Source organism: Siniperca chuatsi, linkage group LG13 (assembly GCF_020085105.1).
Source record: "Siniperca chuatsi isolate FFG_IHB_CAS linkage group LG13, ASM2008510v1, whole genome shotgun sequence".
NCBI lineage: Eukaryota > Metazoa > Chordata > Actinopteri > Centrarchiformes > Sinipercidae > Siniperca > Siniperca chuatsi.
Genome location: NC_058054.1, coordinates 386,620 through 408,915, shown reverse-complemented (window position 1 = coordinate 408,915; position 22,296 = coordinate 386,620). Strand labels below are relative to the sequence as shown.

Here is a 22,296-nt window from a genome sequence, read left to right as displayed (position 1 = left end):
ACCTCTCTGCCTCGTCCTGCAGCCCTGTCCGGTGAAGAAGGAGCGCTCTCTCCGTCCTCAGAGTTTCTGTCCGTCCTCCAGTGTTTCCTCTCAGGAGAAGCTCTCTTTGCCGGCCTCCTTCGTTCCAGCTCACCGGGACAAGCAGCGGCTCTCCTATGGGGCATTTGCCAATCCTGTCTACAGCACCTCCTCCGAGAATCCTCCATCCCCCGGGCCCGACACCTCTGGACCTTCACCGGCTGCCAGGAGCCAGGGGAAAGGTAAGAGGCCCCTGTGACGTAGACCACTTGTTTCCAGATGTTTCTGAAGGTGGTCCAGAAGGCCTTAGGGTTGTTCCAGAGGTCTCTGAGGCAGTTTCTCAGATCCTTCGGGAAGTTTAAGTGGTCCCATGGTAAACCTTTAGATCTTTAGGGGGTCCGGCACTGCTCAGGGATGTTCTACAAGTCCTTTAGGGGGTTCCGGTGTTACTGAGGAACCTGCTCGCCGTGTTGGGTGGGCTTGGATGCGTTTATGTGGGCAAAGGTGGCTAAGGCATTTGCAGGGTCTTTGAAAAGATTCCCGGATTCAGACTCATCCACAGTGACCTTTTAATGAGTGATTACTTCTCACTGTTAATCAAGGAACAAGTAAACAACAAACTTTAATAATAATAAACTTTATACAGCATTTCAAAGTTACAAAGTGCTTTACGTGGTTGAATCGGGGTTAAAACAGTTCAGCACTGAGACAAAAATACAGCAGTACAATGAAATCAAATCGAATAAAGTTAAAATAAAATAAAACCCCCAACAATAAAGATAATTACTAATGACACAGATACGATACGCTGGCAATAGAACTATTACCAGGATTAAAGGCTTTTTAGAAAAGACGTGGTGTAACTGTGTGTGCCATGTGATGCGCTCGGTTCCTCCCTCAGGCCCCGCCGCCAGCCCGCCCACCTCCCTCGCCCTCACCTCCCAGACCAGTGGAGGAGGAAGCTCCACCCTGAAGAAGAGACCCCCTCCCCCTCCACCTGGACACAAGCGCACCCTGTCCGACCCCCCCAGCCCAGTGCTGCAGGGACCCACAGGTAAAGGTAAGACTGCAGCGACTCTGTAACACCGCACAATCCAAAACCCATCAAACACGTGACCTGTGGTGAAAATCTAATTGTTTTCACGCAGGAAGCGAGTTGACCCCCCCACCTGGAAACAGGACCAACAAGTTTGAGGGAATCCAGCAGCAGCAGAGGTATTTTTTACTCATGAAATACTGTGAGCAGCTCAGGTCACATGAATAGCTAAAAGTATAACGAGAAGATGACCTTTGACCTCTCCTGACCGTCTCCAGTACGACCTCCAGTAACACCAAGTCCACGCTGGGACCCAGAGTTCTACCCAAACTGCCTCAGAAAGGTGAGACGACGATCTTTCAGCTGTTTATAGATACTGGTCTCTGCTGATTTATAACAAATTATTATAATGTTGTGAAATAAACCTGTAGATGGCGAAGGCGCCGTTTCAGACAGCAAAGGTCGTGTGTAATGTTCGAGGCTGTTCGGTGCTCGCGACCGATTTGAACCCATTTCCTTGGGTAATGCTCGCTTTTCGAGATCGGTGGTTCCTGCCGGTCTTTAGCGCTGTTTCCCCCACAGGAACCCAGTAGATCAGCCCCGATACCGATACTTAGGATCTGCTCGGGACAACAGCAGTAACACTGTCCCGGCACAGGTAGTACGGGTGAAATGACTTGCTGTTAGGTCTAGAGGAGTGAATCACCACTGAGCCTTCTGGCTGGACCAGCTACTAGCAGGCCACAACGTACCTGAACGCACCGGCCGCCACGCAGACAGGGAGGCAGGCTTTCCCTCCCAGGTGAGCGACTGCGCTGTCGGGTCAGCTCGCTCTGGTCCTCTTCTCGGTTAAACAGCCGTGCACTGGCCTCTTCTTCTACTCCCCTCTCTGCCGTCTGGCCTCAGACCAGCTCGTGTTGCGTAAGACCCGCCCCTCTTGAAAATTGTCAGCCAGTCAAAATGACAACTTGTGACCGTGACGATACATTATCAGTTTCTCAGTCTGGTTTTGTCTTTCATCTCTCAGTGGCTTTAAGGAAGATCGACACCATCCACCTCCCCTCTGTGGACAAACCCAGCCAGCCTCCAGACCTCCTCCACAAACCCTCCTGCTCTTCCCAGTCCGACCCCCAGAAGTCTCCTCCCTTCATTGACACCTCCCCTAAACCCCCTCTCACCTCGGTGGACTCCGCCCAGAGAGCCCCATTGGCGGAGAAGCCCCAGCTGTCCGACCTCCCCCCCAAGCCTAACCTGTCCGACCTCCCCCCAAAACCCCTCCTCAAAGACCTCCCGCCCAAACCCCAGATCGCAGACCTTCCCCCCAAACCGCCACTCAGTGACAGGCCTGGCCCCGCCCCTGTTGCTACAGAGACGCAGGGATCCAAGATGGCACCGGCAGCAGAGAGCCAGTCGTTGGTCCAGCAGGGGGAGCTGTCCCCGCAACAGGCCGCTGAAGATGTTGACGAGTCGGCGCCCGGTGCCGTGGAGACGCCCGTCCCGCTGCCGCGCAAAATCAACACTGTGAGGGTCCTTTAAGTAAAAACGTGTTTTCACAGGATCACAGTTTAAAGACGCAGTGGAAATGGATAGATTAATGGTTTTCTCCGTGCGCTCCAGGTGAAGAGCAAAATCCGGCGGGTGAAAACCATCTACGACTGTCAGGCCGACAACGAGGACGAACTGACCTTCGCCGAGGGAGAAGTCATCGTCGTCACTGGAGAGGAGGACCAGGAGTGGTGGGTAGGTGGCACTCAGCTTCATCATCAGCTTCGTCACTGCTTTTACACACTGAAGGACAAATACTAGGAAACGTTTCTGTTGTTTTAAAACGAATAATTCGCAGGAATATTTGCCTCTTGTTACTGGAGTTAACCCGTTTTTGTCTGACGCGATCTGGTGTAATCTGATATTTGACTGTTCATTCTCAGATCGGACACATCGAGGGACAGCCGGAGAGGAGAGGCGTCTTCCCCATGTCCTTCGTTCACAACCTCTGTGATTGACAGCCACAGAGACACGTGTGAGGCCGCCGCCCAGCAGCACGAGCCCCGCCTACCTGCTGAGGTCACACAGGTGACAGTGGGCGGAGTCAGTCAGTTAGTGAGTAACCGGCTGCTGACCAATAGGAACAAACTAAACCAAGTCTCAGTTAATGAAGTCCTCGCTGTACATAGACTCTATTATTCTGCCTAACAGTGTTACCATAGCAACCCAGCACGCAGACCCGGGCGGGCCGTAGCAAAGGAGTCTACAGAGAAGGAAAACGCACACAGGTGAGAGGAAAGGTCAGAGGTCAGTCAAATCTGAAGGGGTCGTCCTCTGAGCAGCAGGACTCTGATTGGACCGACGGCGCCCTCCGCTGGCCCAGCAGCGAATCACGCCACCAGCCAAAAACTCAGAAGCACAAGAAAAGAAACACAAGCACAACGTTAGTGAACGGATCATCCACCAGCGTCAGTGGACGGTCGACCGTCACCTTCATCAGCGAGGTCCTGCGTCACCTCACGCAGAGGGAACTGTCCTCCTCGTGTTCTGGCCCGCGGGGGCTGCAGCCTAGCACCTGTGAGGCACACCTGGACGGATCGCCACTCTATAGTTCAGCGCTGCGGACTGTCGGCCCCACGAGGGGGCGCTGGTTCGGTGCAGCGTGTGTTCGTAACGTGTTCCCCGTCCTTGGTCGTGTTCTCGTTCACTTTTTCTTGTCGTCCAGCCAAATACAAAAAAACAAAGGAGCGCTCCGTCTTGCTCCCGTGAGGCCGCCATCTTGTTTTCCGGTGCGTGCGCACCGACAGACGCCACTCCCAGTCCACCTGCTGTCTCCACAACCCAGCCCGGCTGATTTATCACACGGTTTAATCTTCTCCCACTTCCCGTGTCTTTGTTTGTCGGCTTATAAGTAGCAAGAGGTGTTTGAGGAACTTTCAACAGTATCCAGGTGAGTCTGACCCCAGTACAGCTTCATGTGTGTCAGGTGAGACCTGGAGTGAGGTTTTAGATCAGTTTCGTCAGTGTGACTTTTCCTTCTCTTCAGATTCCTCAAATCTCTCCGAAGCCGACTGTTCGCTCTAACTGTATTTACTGTATCTAAGTGTATAAAACACACACCTGTGCACACCTGTCCCCTGTGTATGTTTCTGTGCAGGTCCTCATCAATCCGGTTTCGTCTCAGCGGAACCGCACTCTGATTTCATGATTTCGAGTCTCGTGTTCTTAAAGTTTGACTTTTCTTTCAAAAAGTGAAAACGCGACGACTTTCTCCCCGAAGTGTTTCAGGTAAATCCACGAGAGGATTCAGCGTGAGAGGAGACGCTGCCTGCGAGTCCCAGAGAGCGATAAGAGGGAATAAAGACGGAGACCCGTTAGACCCGTTAGACCCCTCTTAGAGCGAAGAATAAAACCAATCAAGGATCAATTGACGCAGATGATTGATTGATTGATTGATGATCTGTCAAAAGTCAAATCAAGAAGTTTTAAAATCAGTTAATCTCAGCGTATTCGAGTGATTCAGGCGCCGCCGGCCTCGCCGTCACACGTTTTCACTTTCTGTTCTGGAAAAGATAAATTCACTAAATGAGTTAAAGCGCTCGCAGTTACTCACTGTTAACTTACTTTCATTGATCAGGATGTAATTAAGGTGTTTCAAAAGCGATGAATCAATGGATGAATTGGTTGTAATAATAATAATTAAATAACGTGAAAACCGTCCATTGATTTTTACAGTAAAAGGACTTAATTTGTCAGGGATGATTTCATCAATCTTAAAATATGATAATCCATTAATTTCCAATTAATTAACCCCACAGTTGGGGTGAACCTTGAATTTGCTCCTCAAGTTCAAGTTGAGGGTTACCTGTAATGTTATTTTGTAAATTCAAAGGGTTTTTACCCTTTAAAAAATCAAATATTTCAAAGTAACCTGTAAATTAAGGGGAAAGTCGTGTCCCTTCAGGGGTTAGTTAAGGGTTCAGTGAGGACATTTTAAGGGATTGTTGTTTTAAAGTGATTGTGAAAAGGCGGACATTTTGTAATTTGGTGGCGTTACAATCGAATCAGGGAGTGTGTGTTATACAGATGTGAAGCTGAAAGCTGTTTATGTTGTTGATCGGTGGAAACTGACTGTTCGGTTGGATTAATGAGCTGGATGTCTCCAGGACATCTGGATATGACATTTATGGAAGAAGATGTCTTCATATCTGTCTGGTTTAGCATTAATCTGATCCAGGATGAGGGTCTCGCAGGTTTACATCTGCAGCATCAGGAAATAGTCTGATAGCATTAAAGGAATTTAGATAAATGCTCTTGTTCTCTGTCGTCTCTCAGTACAGTGAGAGGTGTTTAGCCTAGCTTAGCACAAAGACTGGAAGCAGGGGGAAACTGCTAGCCTCTGTAAAAAAACAACAGACAACTCTGTCTGATTTACATGTTGACTTTGAGCGAGACAGAAAACTTCGGCCTATGTATAGAAATCTCATTTAGATGATTCCTGTCCAGCATGTCGACAGAGGCTGTACCTCCATTAACCTGCCGAGCTTCATTTATTCTGCATTTTATGACTAAATAATCAAGACTCAGCGTAACGACAGAAGGAATATTTCAGTCACGTTAGTTTCATTCAAGAGCCTCAGTTTGCTAATGTTAGCTTGAAGCTCAAACAGGAAACCAATGTTTTGAAGGCTAACAAGCTGCTGCTAACTGAAAATAAATGCTGTCTAGTCATACTAAGTTAAGTACGTTAGCCAGTTAGCGTAGCGTTTTAGATTACAGGACTGTTCAGTCACAAAGTGATTCAGCAAAACTAATCTTATGAAGTTATTACCGTGACTTTTGGAGCTCCGTGCGTTCACACGTCTTTGTGAAGCAGGTGGCTCGTTCAGCTTAGCATCGTGAGCTACTATAGCTGGAGAGCTAACCTCTAAGATGCTAGGTTGTGGTTGATACTGTCACTAGCCAGCCACAGTAGCTGGCAGTGACCAAGCTAGCTAGCTAGCTAGCTGGCAGCGATTCATTTGAAAGTAACTGTTTTGCTAAGAAGTTTTTATGCTGGTGAGTTTTTCGAACACGGCACCTTCCACAAGCGTTTAATGCCTTTTGTCCACGTAGCCCTGTAGATGTTAGTTACACAGTCGGAGGGAAAGCTGATGGTTTGTTAAAGTATTGATGAGACGCAGCATTAGATTTCATCCCTAAATACAAATATTTCTTGCTAGCATGGCGGCTAACCAACGCGTTAGCTAAGGACTCTCATGAGAATGAGGTTATCAGCATTATCAGCTCTGTGTGCTAGTTAGCTTAAATGCAACCAAGCTAATGAGCATGACACTAAACTGTCTTTAATGAAAAGTTATATGTGTTTCAACATTGTTTTTGAAAGTGAATTAATTATTATTGGAAACAGTAAAACACCCTGAGAGCCGATGTTAACAATGAAACAAACAGTAAAGTCTCTGTTTCTGAATCTTCTTGTGAATTTGTATTTTAAAGGAACAGTCCGACATTTAAATCCTTTTGTTCTCAGAGTCAGACGTTTCCGATGGATCAGTTTCATCTGTGTCCAGTACAGAAATGGGTTAGCCTAGCTTAGCACAAACACTGGAAGCAGGGGGAAACAGCTAGCCTAGCTCGTAACGCTACCTTCAATAAAACACAGCTGATCTCGTCTGACAAACAGAAGGATTTCACGAAACGTCCGACTGTTTCTTAAAGTTTGATGTTTGATGTTTGGAACCGGAGGAGTCACCAAAGAAAAAAGAAGACGTTGTCTTGTAATTATGACTTCCTGTCAGCTAATTAGCATTATGGCAGCGAGACAGCGTTATCCTTGGTATAAAACCATTTTCATGCGATTGTCATGTTTCGTGTTGTGATTATGTGAGAACGTCTGCGTTGTTTTCCTTTGGTGTTTCTGTGGTGTTGTGCTGAACACGTTGACCCCGTCTGGCCTCGTCCGGACCGGCGGCTCTGGATCCTGGAAGGTGAAATGTGCACTCTGAAGTTTAACGTGTGTTTATTTAGCGTTTGTGTCAGGAGGGACAATAAAACTGTTACTGCAAACGTAGCTGAAGGGAAGCTGTGTTTTCTTTGTTTGTGGTTTTATTGTGAGCTGACAGGAGAGTCATCGGTCGGTCCCGGAGGTCCGGTGGTGCTTTGCTGCCGGACCGGCACGGCTGCGGCCGGAAGGAAACCACCTCCGACAGTAACCATCTGCGGAGAAACTGAGCTCGGAGTCTTCGGCGCGAGGCTCACTCTGTATTATTGTAAATCACACCTTAACACTTAAAATGTCATCCGCCACCTGCACGTTTCACAGCGTCGGGAAACATTAAAACCCTGTCTGACGACCCGTCGGTCAGCTTAAGACCGACAACGGCGTCCAGTCCTGTGGTTTGGATCCTGGAGGGGACTTGGTTGGATTTGTCAGCGGTCAGGTGAGTTTACCTGGACACTCGTGTTTTTCACACACAGGTGAATGAACCCTGAAGAGAGGCTTTTGGTTTGTTTCTGAGCTTTTCGCTCCACCGCGTCCGTCACGCCTCGTGCTCAGCAGTAATCAGCGCAGAGCAGGTGCAGCTGTGGGCGTGGCCTGGCTCAGGTGAGATCACCTGTGGAACCTCTGAGCAACAGTCCACAGTGAGGTGAGTCAGAATTGTTTCAATGAAAATAACACACACGTTTTACTTGAGAAGTCAATATTTTGATTATTGAGATAACTGAATAATTACTGAAACCGCTTTAAAATACCATTAATTTATTCATCAATAATGATGCAATCAAGGTATTTTAATGGATAATATATTCCAGTCCACGGGTTTGTCCCAGATCTGGGAACCTGTTAAATACCTGAGTCAGAACCGAAGGTGAACCAGGACCCTGAACCTGAACAACACAGAAGCTCAGGAAGCCCTTAAACCTGCAGGTGTTCGTTAAGGGTTAATTCAGCTTTGATGAGGAGCTGCTGATCATCAGTTTATCGATCATCCCGACCAGCAGGTGGCGGCAGTGAGGCGGTAAACAAAGACTGTCCCCATCACGCGCGCGCGCGCACAAACAGATTTTTACATAAATTAATTTGGGACAAAGTCCATAAAGAAGCAAAAGTAAAGCCTGTAGTCTATAGGAAATGTCTTTGATTTATTAAACTGCACTTTATTTAAGAAGCCCCCCACCCCCCCACACACACACACCTGTGCAGTGTCCCGGAGGAGGACAGGTGTATCGAACAGTTGGATGTATTGATTGATCAGTGATTAGCCCTCACAGCAGCTCTCTGTGCGAGGGGACCGGTGAGTCGTGGAGCTCAGACCCGCCACACGGTGTGTTGTCAGCGGGCAGGATGCCATGTGGATGCGGGTTACACTGCCGCCTCCGAGCCGCTGATCAGCACCGCGACCGGCCGGGGAGGAGACCTGAGCAGCCGGCAGCCCGAGGACTTCCTGCTTCTTCCTCCCGGAGCCCGCAGCGGCCGGCAGCCGCTCTCCTCCGCGTCCCCCGGCCGCGTCTCTGCCGGCGGCTGGCCGGCGGGTCCCCGGGCCCCAGTCCTCTGTCTCCCCGCCGGTTCAGCATCTGGACCCGGACCAGGTTCGAGTCAGGAGGGTAGATGTACAGACAAGGACGCTGTCGCAGTTACATTTCTGAAACTACTAACTGAATGCTTGTGTAAAATACATAAAATAAAAATGATAGTTCTACGTGTAAAGTAGCTTCTAAGCGGGTTTGGCTGGTGTTTTAGCCGCTGTCTCTGGTTTCATCCTCCGCCTTTGTCCTCATGTTTTCCCCCGGAGTTCCTCCCCCTGCGGCGCTGGGCGGAGTTTCATACCGGACTAGACGCTCCTTTTGCCGGATTCGTTTCGACCTGACTCCCCGGGGTTTACGGCTGAAAAAAACACACTTTGAAAGTCGCGAAATAATCCAAACGACCAGAGTGGTGTGCAGTATTAACCCGGGTTTCTGTCTGAATCTGAAGGTAAGTAGTTGGTCGTGATTTTGAACAGATTTCTGGGGTTTTCTGGTCGTTTGTCCCCGAGTCACCAGAACATTCATGGCGGCTTCGCAGTGAAGGCTTCTGGGGCAGCAGCAAGTCATCCAGCCCGCTCAGCACCGAAACCATCAAATTCAGCAGTTTGGCAGTTAAATGGTTCACACCAGACGACATTTCGCCATTTTAATCTGATAATTTTTACAACCAAAGACACAGATGTCGACGAATTTTATCATTTAAGCAGTTTTGCTAAATGATGCGATTATCTGCTACACGTGTCAAATTGAGTCTTTGGTTTGTGTTTAAAAATGTTTTAGTTTTATTTCGTGTTTGTATTTTCTAAGTTTAACTCGCGGTTTACACATTTAACCAAAAAAGGTTAACGTTAGCTTGTGTCTCGAGTAGCTCTTTGCGTGCCAGCGGAAGCTACGTGGTGACTCCTGCCGGAGGACGGACGCCATTACCGGGGCAGCTGGAGCCTGACGGCCCGCTGCTTTCACTTAATTTCGACCTCGATAACATTACCGCCGTTCGCACTCATCTCAGTTCCAAACTCCATTTGGAAATCATAAATATAGTAAACGCAGCGGCAGACATGTGTCATATAGAGTATAAATCTATATTCTCACGAACCGGTGTAATGTTTTGGTGAATTCGGCACGTAAACACTCAGCAAGCAGCACTTTAATTCAGCAAACTGTGGACTGAAGAGTCAGTCCGACCTGCTCTCTACCGCCCTCCGCGCTTTATTTTGGGAGAAGCATATTTAGAGAGAGAGCCAGTTTTTAAACTTACATTTTAAAAACTAAAATGAGAGCTACGTGATGTATTGGATTTATGCCGAATTGAAGAGCTGCTCGTATATATATTGGCGAGAAGTTCTTCTATGAGCTGTATGTTTACACATGCGCACGTTTGCCTTAAAGTGACCCATTTTTCAATGGAGTTCGGTGAAACATTCCAGTCGAGTCCGGTCTGCCCTCTGACTGACCTGTAACTGGGTTACAGCCCGTCTCGTGTCTGTGGACGGTGTTTAGATACCGTTTGCAGCTAAAATATCTTGTATGCTGCACTACAAGTACAGAAGTAAGACGCCTAATCTTTGCCCCTCAGTTTGACCTTGTCAGCGGGCCACGGTGACGCACCACAGCCGGGGTAAGGTCGCCCCGGCCGGTCAGTCAGGGTCAGGGCAGGCCGGGATCAGAGCGCTGTGGGCGGGCAGGAGCTGGGGGGGTCAGCCGCTGAGAACAGTCTCAGTGATCAGAAGTGAAATCTGTCAGAGGTGAAGCAGAGAGACGTTACTGAGTCAGAGTCCAGAAGCTTCGGCATCCAAACCAACTTAAAGCGCTCTGTGCAGAATAACACATTACTGTTGACTGCTGCAGCTGCTGAAGGTGGAGCTCATCTTCACGACTCTATAGATTTTATATTCCTCACTTCACGTCCTGCAGGGCAGCTCGTGAATCATATTTAACTCTTTAGTTGCTTATATTCTGTATTGATCCGAAGCCACAGCTGATACACGCAGCAGAAGCGTGCACACTCTGCACCGCTGCTCTCTTTGACTCGTGTCACCAAAGTGAACTGATGAGTCCTCAACAGACCGTCTCCATGACGACTGAGCACACTCCAACCACTGATGAAGACCATGTGATACAGTTGAAAGCTCTGCAAACGGCCAGAATGTGGCCCTTGAGTGTAATTAACAACAAACTGAACATTATAAACGGTACAGTGCTGTGCGATGTCTTGTCCATTATAAATAAAGTTGTATTGTGTGTGTGTGTGTGTGTGTGTGTGTGTGTAGAAGAGTGAGGGGGCGGAGTCTTCTCCGCCGGTCGCTGCAGGATGAACGGCAGCAGCAGCGTCTCCAGAGCTCAGAGCGCGAGGATCAAGAATGAACCAGGTAACTACTAACCTGCCGTGACGTCATCGACACCTGACCACACCCACCTGCCGCCAGCTGTGACCACGCCCTGTGATTCTGTCTCACATTAACGTTTACAACCGCCTGAAAAACGTGGTGAAATCTCCGGTTGGCGGTCCGGACGGTGGTCCTGGATCTCACCGAGACAGTCGGACATTCATGCTGCGTCCAGACAACTCCGACAGTCCCGACCTGCTCCTAGTAGAGTCCAGCGGGCCGCCACCCACAGTCGGCGCTGCTACTTGTGAACTCGGGGCGAAGCAGCTGTCTGACGTCACAACAGTGGCAGCGCCATGGCAACCGCGTTAGGCTGGGGGGGGGTGTACGTGCAGACTGCAGGACTGTACTCGGCTAGTGAACGAAGATACGTTTCCGGGTTCTGCCAGAGAAACGTCAGTTCGTCAGCCATGTTGTTTGTTTACGTTTGACGTCGTGCGCCTGGAACGCTTCGAGGTCGGAGGTCGGAAATGTCAACGGGGAAATTCCGACCTCCGACTTTGACCGGAGCGCAGCATTACGACCAAATTCTCACAATGTGACGCTGCTAACCGGCCAATCAGAATACAGCTGCTAACCGGCCAATCAGAATACAGCTGCTAACCGGCCAATCAGAATACAGCTGCTAACCAACCAATCAGAATACAGCTGCTAACCGGCCAATCAGAATACAGCTGCTAACCGACCGATCAGAATACAGCTGCTAACCGGCCAATCAGAATACAGCTGCTAACCGACCGATCAGAATACAGCTGCTAACCGGCCAATCAGAATACAGCTGCTAACCGCCAATCAGAATACAGCTGCTAACCGGCCAATCAGAATACAGCGGCTAACCGACCAATCAGAATCCAGCAGGAGATGAGCAGAATACACTGGCTGAGGAACGTAAACACTCTGTCAGAACACGTTTTATTATTTCAGGCCAGGTCAGAATTCATGAGAGCCCCAAATAAAATTAGGATTTCGCTCCGTCCTTTAAAGAACAGCTCTCTATTACCTTTGCTTTAGTTTGTCTCTCAGACTGAAGGGAACCAGCAGCAGCACCTGCAGGACCTGACAGTGTGTGTGTGTGTGTGTGTGTGTGTGTGTGTGTGTGTGTGTGTAGATGACTGGAGTAAGGAGGACTGTCTGACTCTGTTGGAGAGGATTCGCAGTCTGCTGCCGGACGGAGACGGCATGAAATATAAAACCACGGAGTCGCACTTCGACTGGGAGAAAGTTTGCTTCGGCAGCTTCACCGGAGACATGTGCCGCCAGAAATGGCAGAAAGTCTCATCCGAGGTACGAACGATTGTCACGGTGACAGATTTTTATTTACTTTTACCAAATAACATGAAAGACGTCCCATAATTTATACCTGAAAAGGACCTCAAGCTAAAAGGTGAAAACTCAGTGAAGGCTTTCTGCAATTTGATACATTTTAAACTCCTTAATATATTCGTTTCCATGAAATCTGGGAACCTGTTAAATACCTGAGTCAGAACCGAACGTGAACCAGAACCCTGAACCTGAACAACACAGAAGCTCAGGAAGCCCTTAAACTCTGCTGCAGGTGTTCGTTAAGGGCTTTTCACATTAAGGTGTTTTAAGGGTTAAATTAAAGGACAAGTGAAGGATCTCTGGACACAAACACACTGATGTAGATGAGTTAAACTTTTATATTTTCAATGTGGATTTTTTTCAAGGAAGATTTTCAAATTCACAATTTCAAGGTTCTTTTCAAAAAACTGCTATTTTTGGTTTTTGCTGTAAAATATAACTCTAAACTTTAAATCGTCCTTTTAATATCGAGGGTAACTTTGTTTAAGTGAAACCAGGTAAAAAGGTGCAGTAATTCTTTATTAACAGTTTGTGTCGGTGTAATAAAATCTTCATGTGAAACGACTACAGAGATTTGTATCATCAGCAGAAAACAGATCTTTACGAGCCAGAAGCAGGTTGTCGACATTAATGAAAAAACAAAGGACCGAGAACAGATCCCTGAGGAACCCCGAGAAGAAACCTGGACCTTTCTGACGTGTAGTCATCCAGCTACTGGGCTGACAGCTTCTGTTGTTATTGATTAGAAATCACATGTTGATGTATTTATCGATCACAGGAAGCTGTCGTGTGTTTGCGTTTCAGGTTCGTAAGTACAGAACGATGACGGAGCTCATCGTAGACGCCACGGAGTTCGTGAAGAATCCGTACAAAGGCAAGAAACTGAAGGTGAGATGTGAACCGAGTCAGACTTTACTAAACCAGACGCTGCTGATCCTGGATCTGCTGATCCACCTCAAGAGACGAGGTTTCATTTAGTAGTGAAAATATAAACACAACAGTACAAATGACTGAAATCAATGCAAATGTCTCGTTAAGCGTTTATAGATGTTATGTTTGAGTGAGAACATCTGTTCTGACCTGTGACCTTTGACCCTGACTCGACCTCTCATGTTCAAACAGACTCATCCAGATTTCCCTAAGAAACCTCTGACTCCGTACTTCCGCTTCTTCATGGAGAAACGAGCCAAATACGCTAAAATCCACCCGGAGATGAGCAACCTGGACCTGACCAAGATCCTGTCCAAGAAGTACAAGGAGCTGCCCGACAAGAAGAAGGTCTGGGCCACTCAGCGGCTGATTGGCTGACAACATGTCAGCTGATGGGCCAGCTGAGTCCAGACTTTCTAAATCACTGATGCACAGATGTTAATATTTGATTCATATGTTCTCAATAGAAAAGGTCAAAATGAAATACCATAAGTCAATAATGGAGTTCCCTCCATGTCTTTGAAAGTCTAAATCCTAAAACCGGTCCAGTAAATTAATCGGTCGGTTTCAAATAACAACAAAACATATTCTTTATTTTCCTGCAGCAAAAGTACATCACAGAGTTTCAACGCGAGAAAGAAGAGTTTGAGAAGAACATGGCTCGATTCAAGTAGGTTCAACTACCAACAGCTGGCTGTTAACGCTGTTGAAACGTGTCGTTTGCATGTGTTTAGCATTTAGCGTGTGGTGTTAGCGTTTAGCATGGCTAACGTCAGCTGACCTGTAGGGAGGATCATCCAGAGCTGATGGAAGAGAGGAAGAAGTCCGACCTGCCGGAGAAACCTAAAACTCCTCAACAGCTGTGGTACAACCACGAGAAGAAGGCCTACATGAAGCTGCACCCAGAGGTACACACACACAGCACACAGGTGCACACACAGGTACACACAGGTACACACAGGTACACACTATACACACAGGTGCACACTGTACACACAGGTACACACTATACACACAGGTGCACACTGTACACACAGGTACACACTATACACACAGGTGCACACTGTACACACAGGTGCACACTATACACACAGGTACACACTATACACACAGGTGCACACTGTACACACAGGTGCACACTATACACACAGGTACACACTATACACACAGGTGCACACTGTACACACAGGTACACACTATACACACAGGTGCACACTGTACACACAGGTGCACACTATACACACAGGTACACACTGTACACACACACTGTACACACAGGTACACACAGGTGCACACTGTACACACAGGTGCACACTGTACACACAGGTGCACACTGTACACACACACTGCACACACACAGCACACAGGTGCACACACAGGTACACACAGGTATACACAGGTATACACAGGTGCACACTGTACACACAGGTACACACTGTACACACAGGTACACACTGTACACACACACTGTACACACAGGTACACACAGGTATACACAGGTACACACAGGTGCACACTGTACACACAGGTGCACACTGTACACACACACTGCACACACACTGCACACAGGTGCACACACAGGTGCACACACTGCACACACAGGTACACACAGGTGCACACACAGGTGCACACACTGCACACACAGGTATACACAGGTGCACACTGTACACACAGGTGCACACACACTGTATACACAGGTACACACTGTACACACAGGTATACACAGGTGCACACAGGTACACACACACTGTACACACAGGTGCACACAGGTACACACTGCACACACAGGTGCACACAGGTACACACTGTACACACAGGTACACACACACTGCACACACAGGTGCACACAGGTACACACTGTACACACAGGTACACACACACTGCACACAGGTACACACAGGAGTTGCTATCTTTTAACTGAAGTTGTATAAAATGAAAAGAGGATTTTTCCAAAGTGAAGCCTGTTTGTTTCCAGGTGAGTCAGAAGGAGCTGAAGGAGGCTCTGAGGAGACAGTGGTCCCAGCTGTCTGACAAGAGGAGACTAAAGTGGATCAGCAAGGCTCTGGAGCTCCAGAAAGACTACGAGGTACCAGACCAGGCTAGACTAAGCCAGACTGAACCAGACTAGACTGATAATCCCGTGGTCCTGTGGATTCATGTGGGTCAGGATCAGGATTATCCTGACCAGAAAAACCAGAATGGAGCTAGATCAGGAGCCTGCAGTCGAGGCGGGAGGGTCGAATTTCAAACCCTCAACATGTTACCTGAACAGGTGTTTAGGTAGAAACTCACAATCGAATAATGTGTGTGTGTGTGTGTGTGTGTGTAGGGCAGCATGAGAGCGTATCATGAAGCTCATCCAGATGTGACCTCTGATGATCACGTGCGGTCCGTCCTCACCAAAGCAGAGCGACAGCTGAAGGACAAGTTTGATGGCGGCCGACAAAACCTCCACCGTGAGTCTTAGCTTCCACTCCGCTAACGAGCCAAATGCTAATGTGCGTCTGAACAGGACACTAACTAGCTGCTGTTCAAGATACTAGTGCTGCACTGATGAACTCAGGAGCTAACTCAGCAGCTAACTCGGCAGCTAACTCAGCAGCTAACTCAGGAGCTAACTCAGGAGCTAACTCAGCAGCTAACTCAGGAGCTAACTCAGGAGCTAACTCAGCAGCTAACTCAGGAGCTAACTCAGGAGCTAACTCAGCAGCCTACTCAGCAGCTAACTCAGCAGCTAACTCAGCAGCTAACTCAGGAGCTAACTCAGCAGCTAACTCAGGAGCTAACTCAGCAGCCTACTCAGCAGCTAACTCAGGAGCTAACTCAGGAGCCTACTCAGCAGCTAACTCAGGAGCCTACTCAGCAGCTAACTCAGGAGCTAACTCAGGAGCTAACTCAGGAGCCTACTCAGCAGCTAACTCAGCAGCCTACTCAGCAGCCTACTCAGCAGCTAACTCAGGAGCTAACTCAGGAGCTAACTCAGGAGCCTACTCAGCAGCTAACTCAGCAGCTAACTCAGCAGCTAACTCAGGAGCTAACTCAGCAGCCTACTCAGCAGCTAACTCAGGAGCTAACTCAGGAGCTAACTCAGCAGCTAACTCAGGAGCTAACTCAGGAGCTAACTCAGCAGCCTACTCAGCAGCTAACTCAGCAGCTAACTCAGCAGCTAACTCAGGAGCTAACTCAGCAGCTAACTCAGCAGCTAACTCAGGAGCTAACTCAGCAGCTAACTCAGGAGCTAACTCAGCAGCTAACTCAGCAGCTAACTCAGGAGCTAACTCAGCAGCTAACTCAGGAGCTAACTCAGGAGCCTACTCAGCAGCTAACTCAGGAGCTAACTCAGGAGCCTACTCAGCAGCTAACTCAGGAGCCTACTCAGCAGCTAACTCAGGAGCCTACTCAGCAGCTAACTCAGCAGCTAACTCAGGAGCTAACTCAGGAGCTAACTCAGGAGCCTACTCAGCAGCTAACTCAGCAGCTAACTCAGCAGCTAACTCAGGAGCCTACTCAGCAGCTAACTCAGCAGCTAACTCAGGAGCTAACTCAGGAGCCTACTCAGCAGCTAACTCAGCAGCTAACTCAGCAGCTAACTCAGGAGCTAACTCAGCAGCTAACTCAGCAGCTAACAACCTGAACAGAGTACTCAGAGGCTGACAAACTAGATGCTAACAGGCCGATGAACTACACATAGCACGTAGCTTGTTGTCAGCTCTCTAACAAGCTGACGAGCAGGATACTGTCCTGCTGACAGACAGATATTAACTACTAGGAAGCTGAAGAACAAGATGCCAACAGTGTGTGGACAGGAGCTAGCAGGTTAGCAGAAATGGCTAACAGCTGTGTGTCTTTGGCTAGTAACGGGTACTCTCTGTACTGTGCGGAGCTGATGGTGAACATGAAGGACGTCCCCAGCACCGAGCGGATGGTGCTCTGCAGTAAACAGTGGAAAATGATGACGCAGAAAGAGAAGGACATGTTTCAGAAACGCTGCGAGCAGGTCGGTATCACGCCAGCATTCAGCTCTTCACAGCGTGACATCTGCTCCCGCTTCATGTTCCTGTCTAATCTTTGTTTTATCAGAGGAAGAAGCAGTACGACATCGACCTGCAGAGGTTTCTGGAGGTACGTCAACATCTGATCCTCAGCTGATTCCTGTTACTGTAAAGACACAAAGCAGCTCCGTACACTAAACCTTTATTCCGCTAATAATCTGAAGTAAGCCGCCTCTTCCTCCTGAAAGAGTTCACACAGGCTGTGTCTTTGTTTGTCCCAGTCCTGGTCCTGGACAGACCGGCCTCAGAGGTGCAGGCAGGTGCGTAAGTACAACAACTCTCCTGTTCATTCATTAAGCTGCACTGTGTCTTCCAGAGTCTCCCGGAGGAGGAGCGAGACCGGGTCATGACCGAGGAGAAACTGGGCGGGGCCAAGCTGGGCGGGGGCGTGGCCTCCAGCCCACACAGAGCCAAGTCTCCTTCCGTCAAGGTGCGAACAGGTGGACGCCCTGCGCCCCGAGGGGCTCGTACGCTGTCGGACTGCGAAGCCCCTTGAGGCGCATCTGGGGCCGTACAAATAAAACTGACTTCGGCTAAAATACCCATAAACTCACCTGCGAGCTGGTGTTTTTGGTTTTGTCCCAGGAGCGGGGTCGGGAGGCGGAGCCAGAGCCGTGGATACCTGCCGGAGCTCCGAAGGACAGACGCGATGGGAAGAAGACGGCGAAGCTTCCAGAGACGCCTAAAACAGCGGAGGAGATGTGGCAGCACAGTGTGATCGGAGACTACCTGGCGAAATACAGAGTGAGCCTCCCGTACTTTTATCACTTTAATTACCTGCTGAGAGAAATCTCAAATGTCAGAGTCTGTCGTTAAACTTGAGGTGTACAACAGTCCACGCCACAGTAGAAACCCTCCCGCTCAGTACAAGCAGGCTTTATTAACCCGCCGCTGGTCATGTGACGTGTTCCGCAGAGCGACCGCAGGAAGGCCCAGGCGGGGATGGAGGCGGCCTGGAAGTCCATGGAGAAGAAGGAGAAGATTCCTTGGATCAAGAAGGCGGCGGAGGACCAGAAGCGTTACGAGGTTCAGTACCAACCTGTGGTCAGTGAGCCACGCCCCCCCACTGACTCCGCCCACCACCTGCCGACGCTGCAGCCGCACGTTCCCACTTTATTCATTAATGTAGATATATTTTGTGTAAACTGTGTCCCGTAATGAGTGCCCCCACGCCCGCGTTGCTGACGGACTTCAGATGTTGTTTCTGTCTGTGTTGTACTGACTGTTGGTGTCCTGCAGAGGGAGCTGCTGGAGATGAGGGCTCCACCTGCAGGTCAGAGTCAGAGGAAACCCAAGTTTGACGGAGAACCAAAGAAACCTCCAGTGTGAGTCCGACAGGAAGTGTAATTCAGGTTATCAGCGTCTTTACCAGACCTTTGTTTAGTTTCATTATCGATTCATCTGCCATTTAGTTTCTTGATTTAATCAATTAATTGCGTAAGATGTTCAGTTTATATCACAGAAGACAAAGAAGCAGGAACCAGAGAAAAGACCTGATTAGTTCTTGTTAAGAGATTATTCAGATATTGCAGATTAATGGATTCATCAGGTAATCGTTGCAGCTCCAAGAGTTCGTCAAGGCAGCGGACGTCACGTGACCGTGTGAATTGACACCAGCCTTGTAGTAAGCCCCTCCCCCTGCTGTTTCCGTCCAATAGGAGCGGGTATCAGATGTTCTCCCAGGAGCTGCTGACCAACGGCGAGCTGAACCACTTCAGCCTGAAGGAGCGGATGGTGGAGATCGGGAAGAGGTGGCACAAACTGACCCAGAGTCAGAAGGACAAGTACAAGAAGCTGGTGGAGGAGCAGCAGGTGGAGTACAAGGCCGAGCTGGAGGCCTGGGTCAAGGTAACCACTGTCGCCGCGGCAACCACAGAGGTCTGGAGAACAGCATCCACGCGTTTCCACCTTTCAGTCCGAACGCGTTCAGAAACTGCAGAGTCACGAGAATAAAACGTCCAGAATATTTCAAGAATAAAGTTCGAGTTTTAGATGTTAGAATAAAGAGATTTTATATTTCGAGAACAAAACGTTTTCCGATCAGTCAGTTGAACGTTGTCCAGGAGACGACATTATTACTTTAATTAGTTTAATTAACGCTAACGGACTTTCTGAAAACTTGTTCCACAGTTTGCTGAGATTTTATCCAGTTTTTCTGCGGCTTCCCCCCAAAAAGCTTTAATAGACGAGTTTAACACCTTACGACGGGGAAGTCCGAGCCAATCGCAGCTCAGCGTTTCTCCAGACCTCTCGCACGTCATGTCGCCCTCTAGAGGCCACAACACCCAGCTGATGAAAAGCCAAGACGGAAAATGAATGTGAACTTCCTGTTTCCTCTTTGCAGTCTCTGTCTCCTCAGGACCGAGCCGTCTACAAGGAGTTCTCCACCTCGGTGAGTCTCTCCGCTCGGTTAGCGAATAAACGTCAGGCGACCGCAGAGACGCACTCACACCTGCGACTGATTCCTCCTGTTTTTCCAGTTTCAAATGTTCTCAGGCGTGTTCAGATTGCCGGGGCGAGTCCAGACCAGTTTGTTTGTGGGGGGTTACAGTATCACGCTGTGGGGGCCGCTAGCTGTAGCGGAGGCGGGCTAAAGTATAGTTTTTTTATCCTTGTGAACTGCAGCTAACATATTAGCAGCGGGAAGCTACTAATATAGCCGTTATCCCCTTAGCTTATGTTTAATTAGGGGTAGTTTAGCCTTTCTAATTTATTAGCTTCACGCCCAGAGATCCACCATAAGCTAGCAGGACAACATAACATCAGTAGCGTTAAACTTGATCCAGTATACGTTAACGAGACATTACATTATTAGGGCTAAGCTAATGTTACTAGCTACGTGTTTCTTTGTGATTTTCATGTTATGATGTATCATTTTGTAACGCAGCATTACGATTTATCAATTAAATGTAGCAGGGCGAAACTATCGCTAATCCACCGTGAACTAACAGGCACAAAGCTAACAGAACATTAGCGAGGCTAAGCTACCGGTGATCTACTAAAGGACATCAAGCTAACAGAACATTAGCAAGGTGGAACAACTGCTAATTCAACACAAGCTAACAGATGACCCAGATGCTCCCCCTTGTTAACCTGCCGCCCTCCCCTCCGCCGCCCGGCAGCAGAGGGCGTGCAGGGCAGAGCTGAACACGTTAGTCCAGTCTGCCGGACCCACTGATCCTTATCTTCTAAACTATATTTGCTCTGCAGAGTCGCCTTCGGGACCAGAGTCCAGCAGCGTGTAGCGGAGCGGGTCGTAGTACTCCTGCGACGCCGCTCAGCCAGTTATTGATTCCAGCTGAAGTCTAGGTGTTCTGAAAAATACGCGTTATTAAAATTATTAAAGTGCAGTAAAAGAACAGGCCGACACAAAATACGTATTTAGCCTAATTCAGTAACATCGAGAGTCCTGCAGTCCTGATGTAAAGACGCCGTTCTGAAGCGGTTCCCTCGGGTCCCAGAGTTAGCATATTGATCCTCGTTCAGACGTTTCGGCGCGTCAACATGTTTGTTTGTTTGTTTGTCCATCAGAAGCGTCGCAGCACCGCTAAGGTTCGCAGCAGCCCGGGAGCTAAAGTCCGCGTGACGGCGAAGAAGGCGGCGAGTTCGAGAGCCGCGACGCAGACGGTCGGGGTCGCCAAGAGGGCCATGGCGTACCGAGCCAAGGTAACACACTACACAACAGGAACAACACACTAAATAAATGATAGAAATGGAAAAATAAATCCCAGGTTTCATAAATGTGAAGTGGAATTAATTTATTCTGCTTTACAGATTTATTTATTAACTTTTCTCGTTTAATTTATTGATTCTGTGGTTTGTTTTGTTAAAGTTTAACTGTGTGGGCATCGTAATCCCTCGGTGCGGTCTGTCAGGCTCTGTGTTGTAAGGCGGCGTCCGTCTGTCTGTCTGTCTTCCAGCAGGACATGTCCGACTCGGACGAGGAGGAGGAGAAGAGCGACTCGTCCGACTCTGATGAAGATGACGAGACGTCAGGATCCACAGACAGCGACGACGACGATGACGAGGTTTTTATCTTTAAACTTCACTAAAACTCCTTAATGTATTCCGAGAGGTTAAGGGGTTATCTGCAGGGTTTAAGGGTTTTTAAAAACACCTTAAAATATTACATCATTAATTATTCGCTTAATTACATCGTTATTAACGTAAGTTAATGGCGGCTTCCTGCAGCGAGCGCCGCAGTTAGTAAAGATAGATGAAATGAACCTAAACGCTTCGTTTTGTCATTTCGTCAGAACGACGACGATGATGAGGATGACGAGGATGATGAAGATCAGAGCTCCTCTGAGGAATCCAGTGACTCGGACTCGGACTAGCTCCGCCCCCTCCACCTCATTGGAGAGAGGACAGGATGTGCAGGCCACGCCTCCACACATGCCAATCATCCCGGCAGACCAATGAGGAGTGGTGACGTCATACTGTGGTCGCACCGGCCCCTCCCACCTCCCGTGAAGGGGGCGGAGCATGACGGAGTGTTTTGTTACTTGTGTGTTTGTTTTTTATCGAGTGTTTGTTGGTTTTTATCTGACGGACGTTTCAGACGGGCGGAGAGGTTTGTTTTATTTCTTGAGCGAAGGCGGGGTTTGTACAGTTTGGCAGGCAGGGGCGGAGCCTATTGGTTGTCGTTAGTTACCGCTGAGGGAGGGGCCAGTATTCAGCCTCCAATCAGCCGCCTGCCTGAGAAAATTATTAACAAATAAATGCACTTTTTCTCAATTCTGTCGTCTGATTTCATTATGTGACCGAACACCCCGTGACATCACAGCTACGGGTTACATCACAGTGACATCACTGCCCGTTATTTAACCCTTAGTTCTGTTCTGTTGCATCACAGGCGACACTGTTGCGATAATTAGGGAAATATTTGACAAATCAATGAAAGACGAGTTTAAGGTGTAAAAACCACGAAAGCCATCGTCACCGTCGGACTCGACTTACCTGTTGATTAGTGAGATGACATCACGATGAAGGTCAGTCAGGTAAAATGATGACACTGTAACGTCAGCGATAAAAAACG

The 22,296-nt window shown here is 48.5% G+C and overlaps 2 protein-coding genes and 1 long non-coding RNA gene across 6 annotated transcripts in view; 2 read left to right on the top strand and 1 right to left on the bottom strand.

Annotated features, from left to right (window-relative positions):
• The window catches only part of asap1a (ArfGAP with SH3 domain, ankyrin repeat and PH domain 1a), a 32,706-nt gene extending 25,597 nt beyond the window's left edge, over window positions 1-7,109 (top strand). For all 4 annotated transcript variants that reach the window (XM_044219556.1, XM_044219559.1, XM_044219557.1 and 1 more), the window contains 7 exons: window positions 23-260; window positions 920-1,078; window positions 1,167-1,233; window positions 1,333-1,397; window positions 2,082-2,575; window positions 2,672-2,794; window positions 2,983-7,109. In XM_044219556.1, the coding sequence (XP_044075491.1) occupies window positions 23-260; window positions 920-1,078; window positions 1,167-1,233; window positions 1,333-1,397; window positions 2,082-2,575; window positions 2,672-2,794; window positions 2,983-3,057 (1,221 nt within the window). In that variant the 3' untranslated portion in view covers window positions 3,058-7,109. The remainder of the gene's footprint in view (window positions 1-22; window positions 261-919; window positions 1,079-1,166; window positions 1,234-1,332; window positions 1,398-2,081; window positions 2,576-2,671; window positions 2,795-2,982) is intronic.
• Window positions 7,110-8,490: 1,381 nt separating this feature from the next.
• On the top strand, window positions 8,491-21,995 carry ubtfl (upstream binding transcription factor, like). Its single transcript, XM_044219571.1, is given in 21 exon segments — window positions 8,491-8,629; window positions 10,837-10,935; window positions 12,062-12,237; window positions 13,081-13,164; window positions 13,399-13,554; window positions 13,812-13,876; window positions 13,994-14,114; window positions 15,182-15,292; window positions 15,536-15,641; window positions 15,644-15,662; window positions 17,062-17,203; window positions 17,287-17,328; window positions 17,575-17,688; window positions 17,844-18,002; window positions 18,174-18,302; window positions 18,498-18,583; window positions 18,917-19,106; window positions 19,603-19,650; window positions 20,790-20,924; window positions 21,179-21,286; window positions 21,515-21,995. Coding segments are annotated over 20 exon segments (2,130 nt in total). The 5' UTR covers window positions 8,491-8,629; window positions 10,837-10,877; the 3' UTR covers window positions 21,596-21,995.
• On the bottom strand, window positions 9,365-10,726 carry LOC122886944. The gene is made up of 2 exons (XR_006380445.1): window positions 10,400-10,726; window positions 9,365-10,302 (listed from the first exon to the last, which is right to left on the bottom strand). It is a non-coding gene; the product is annotated as an uncharacterized LOC122886944 (long non-coding RNA).
• Window positions 21,996-22,296: the final 301 nt, after the last annotated feature.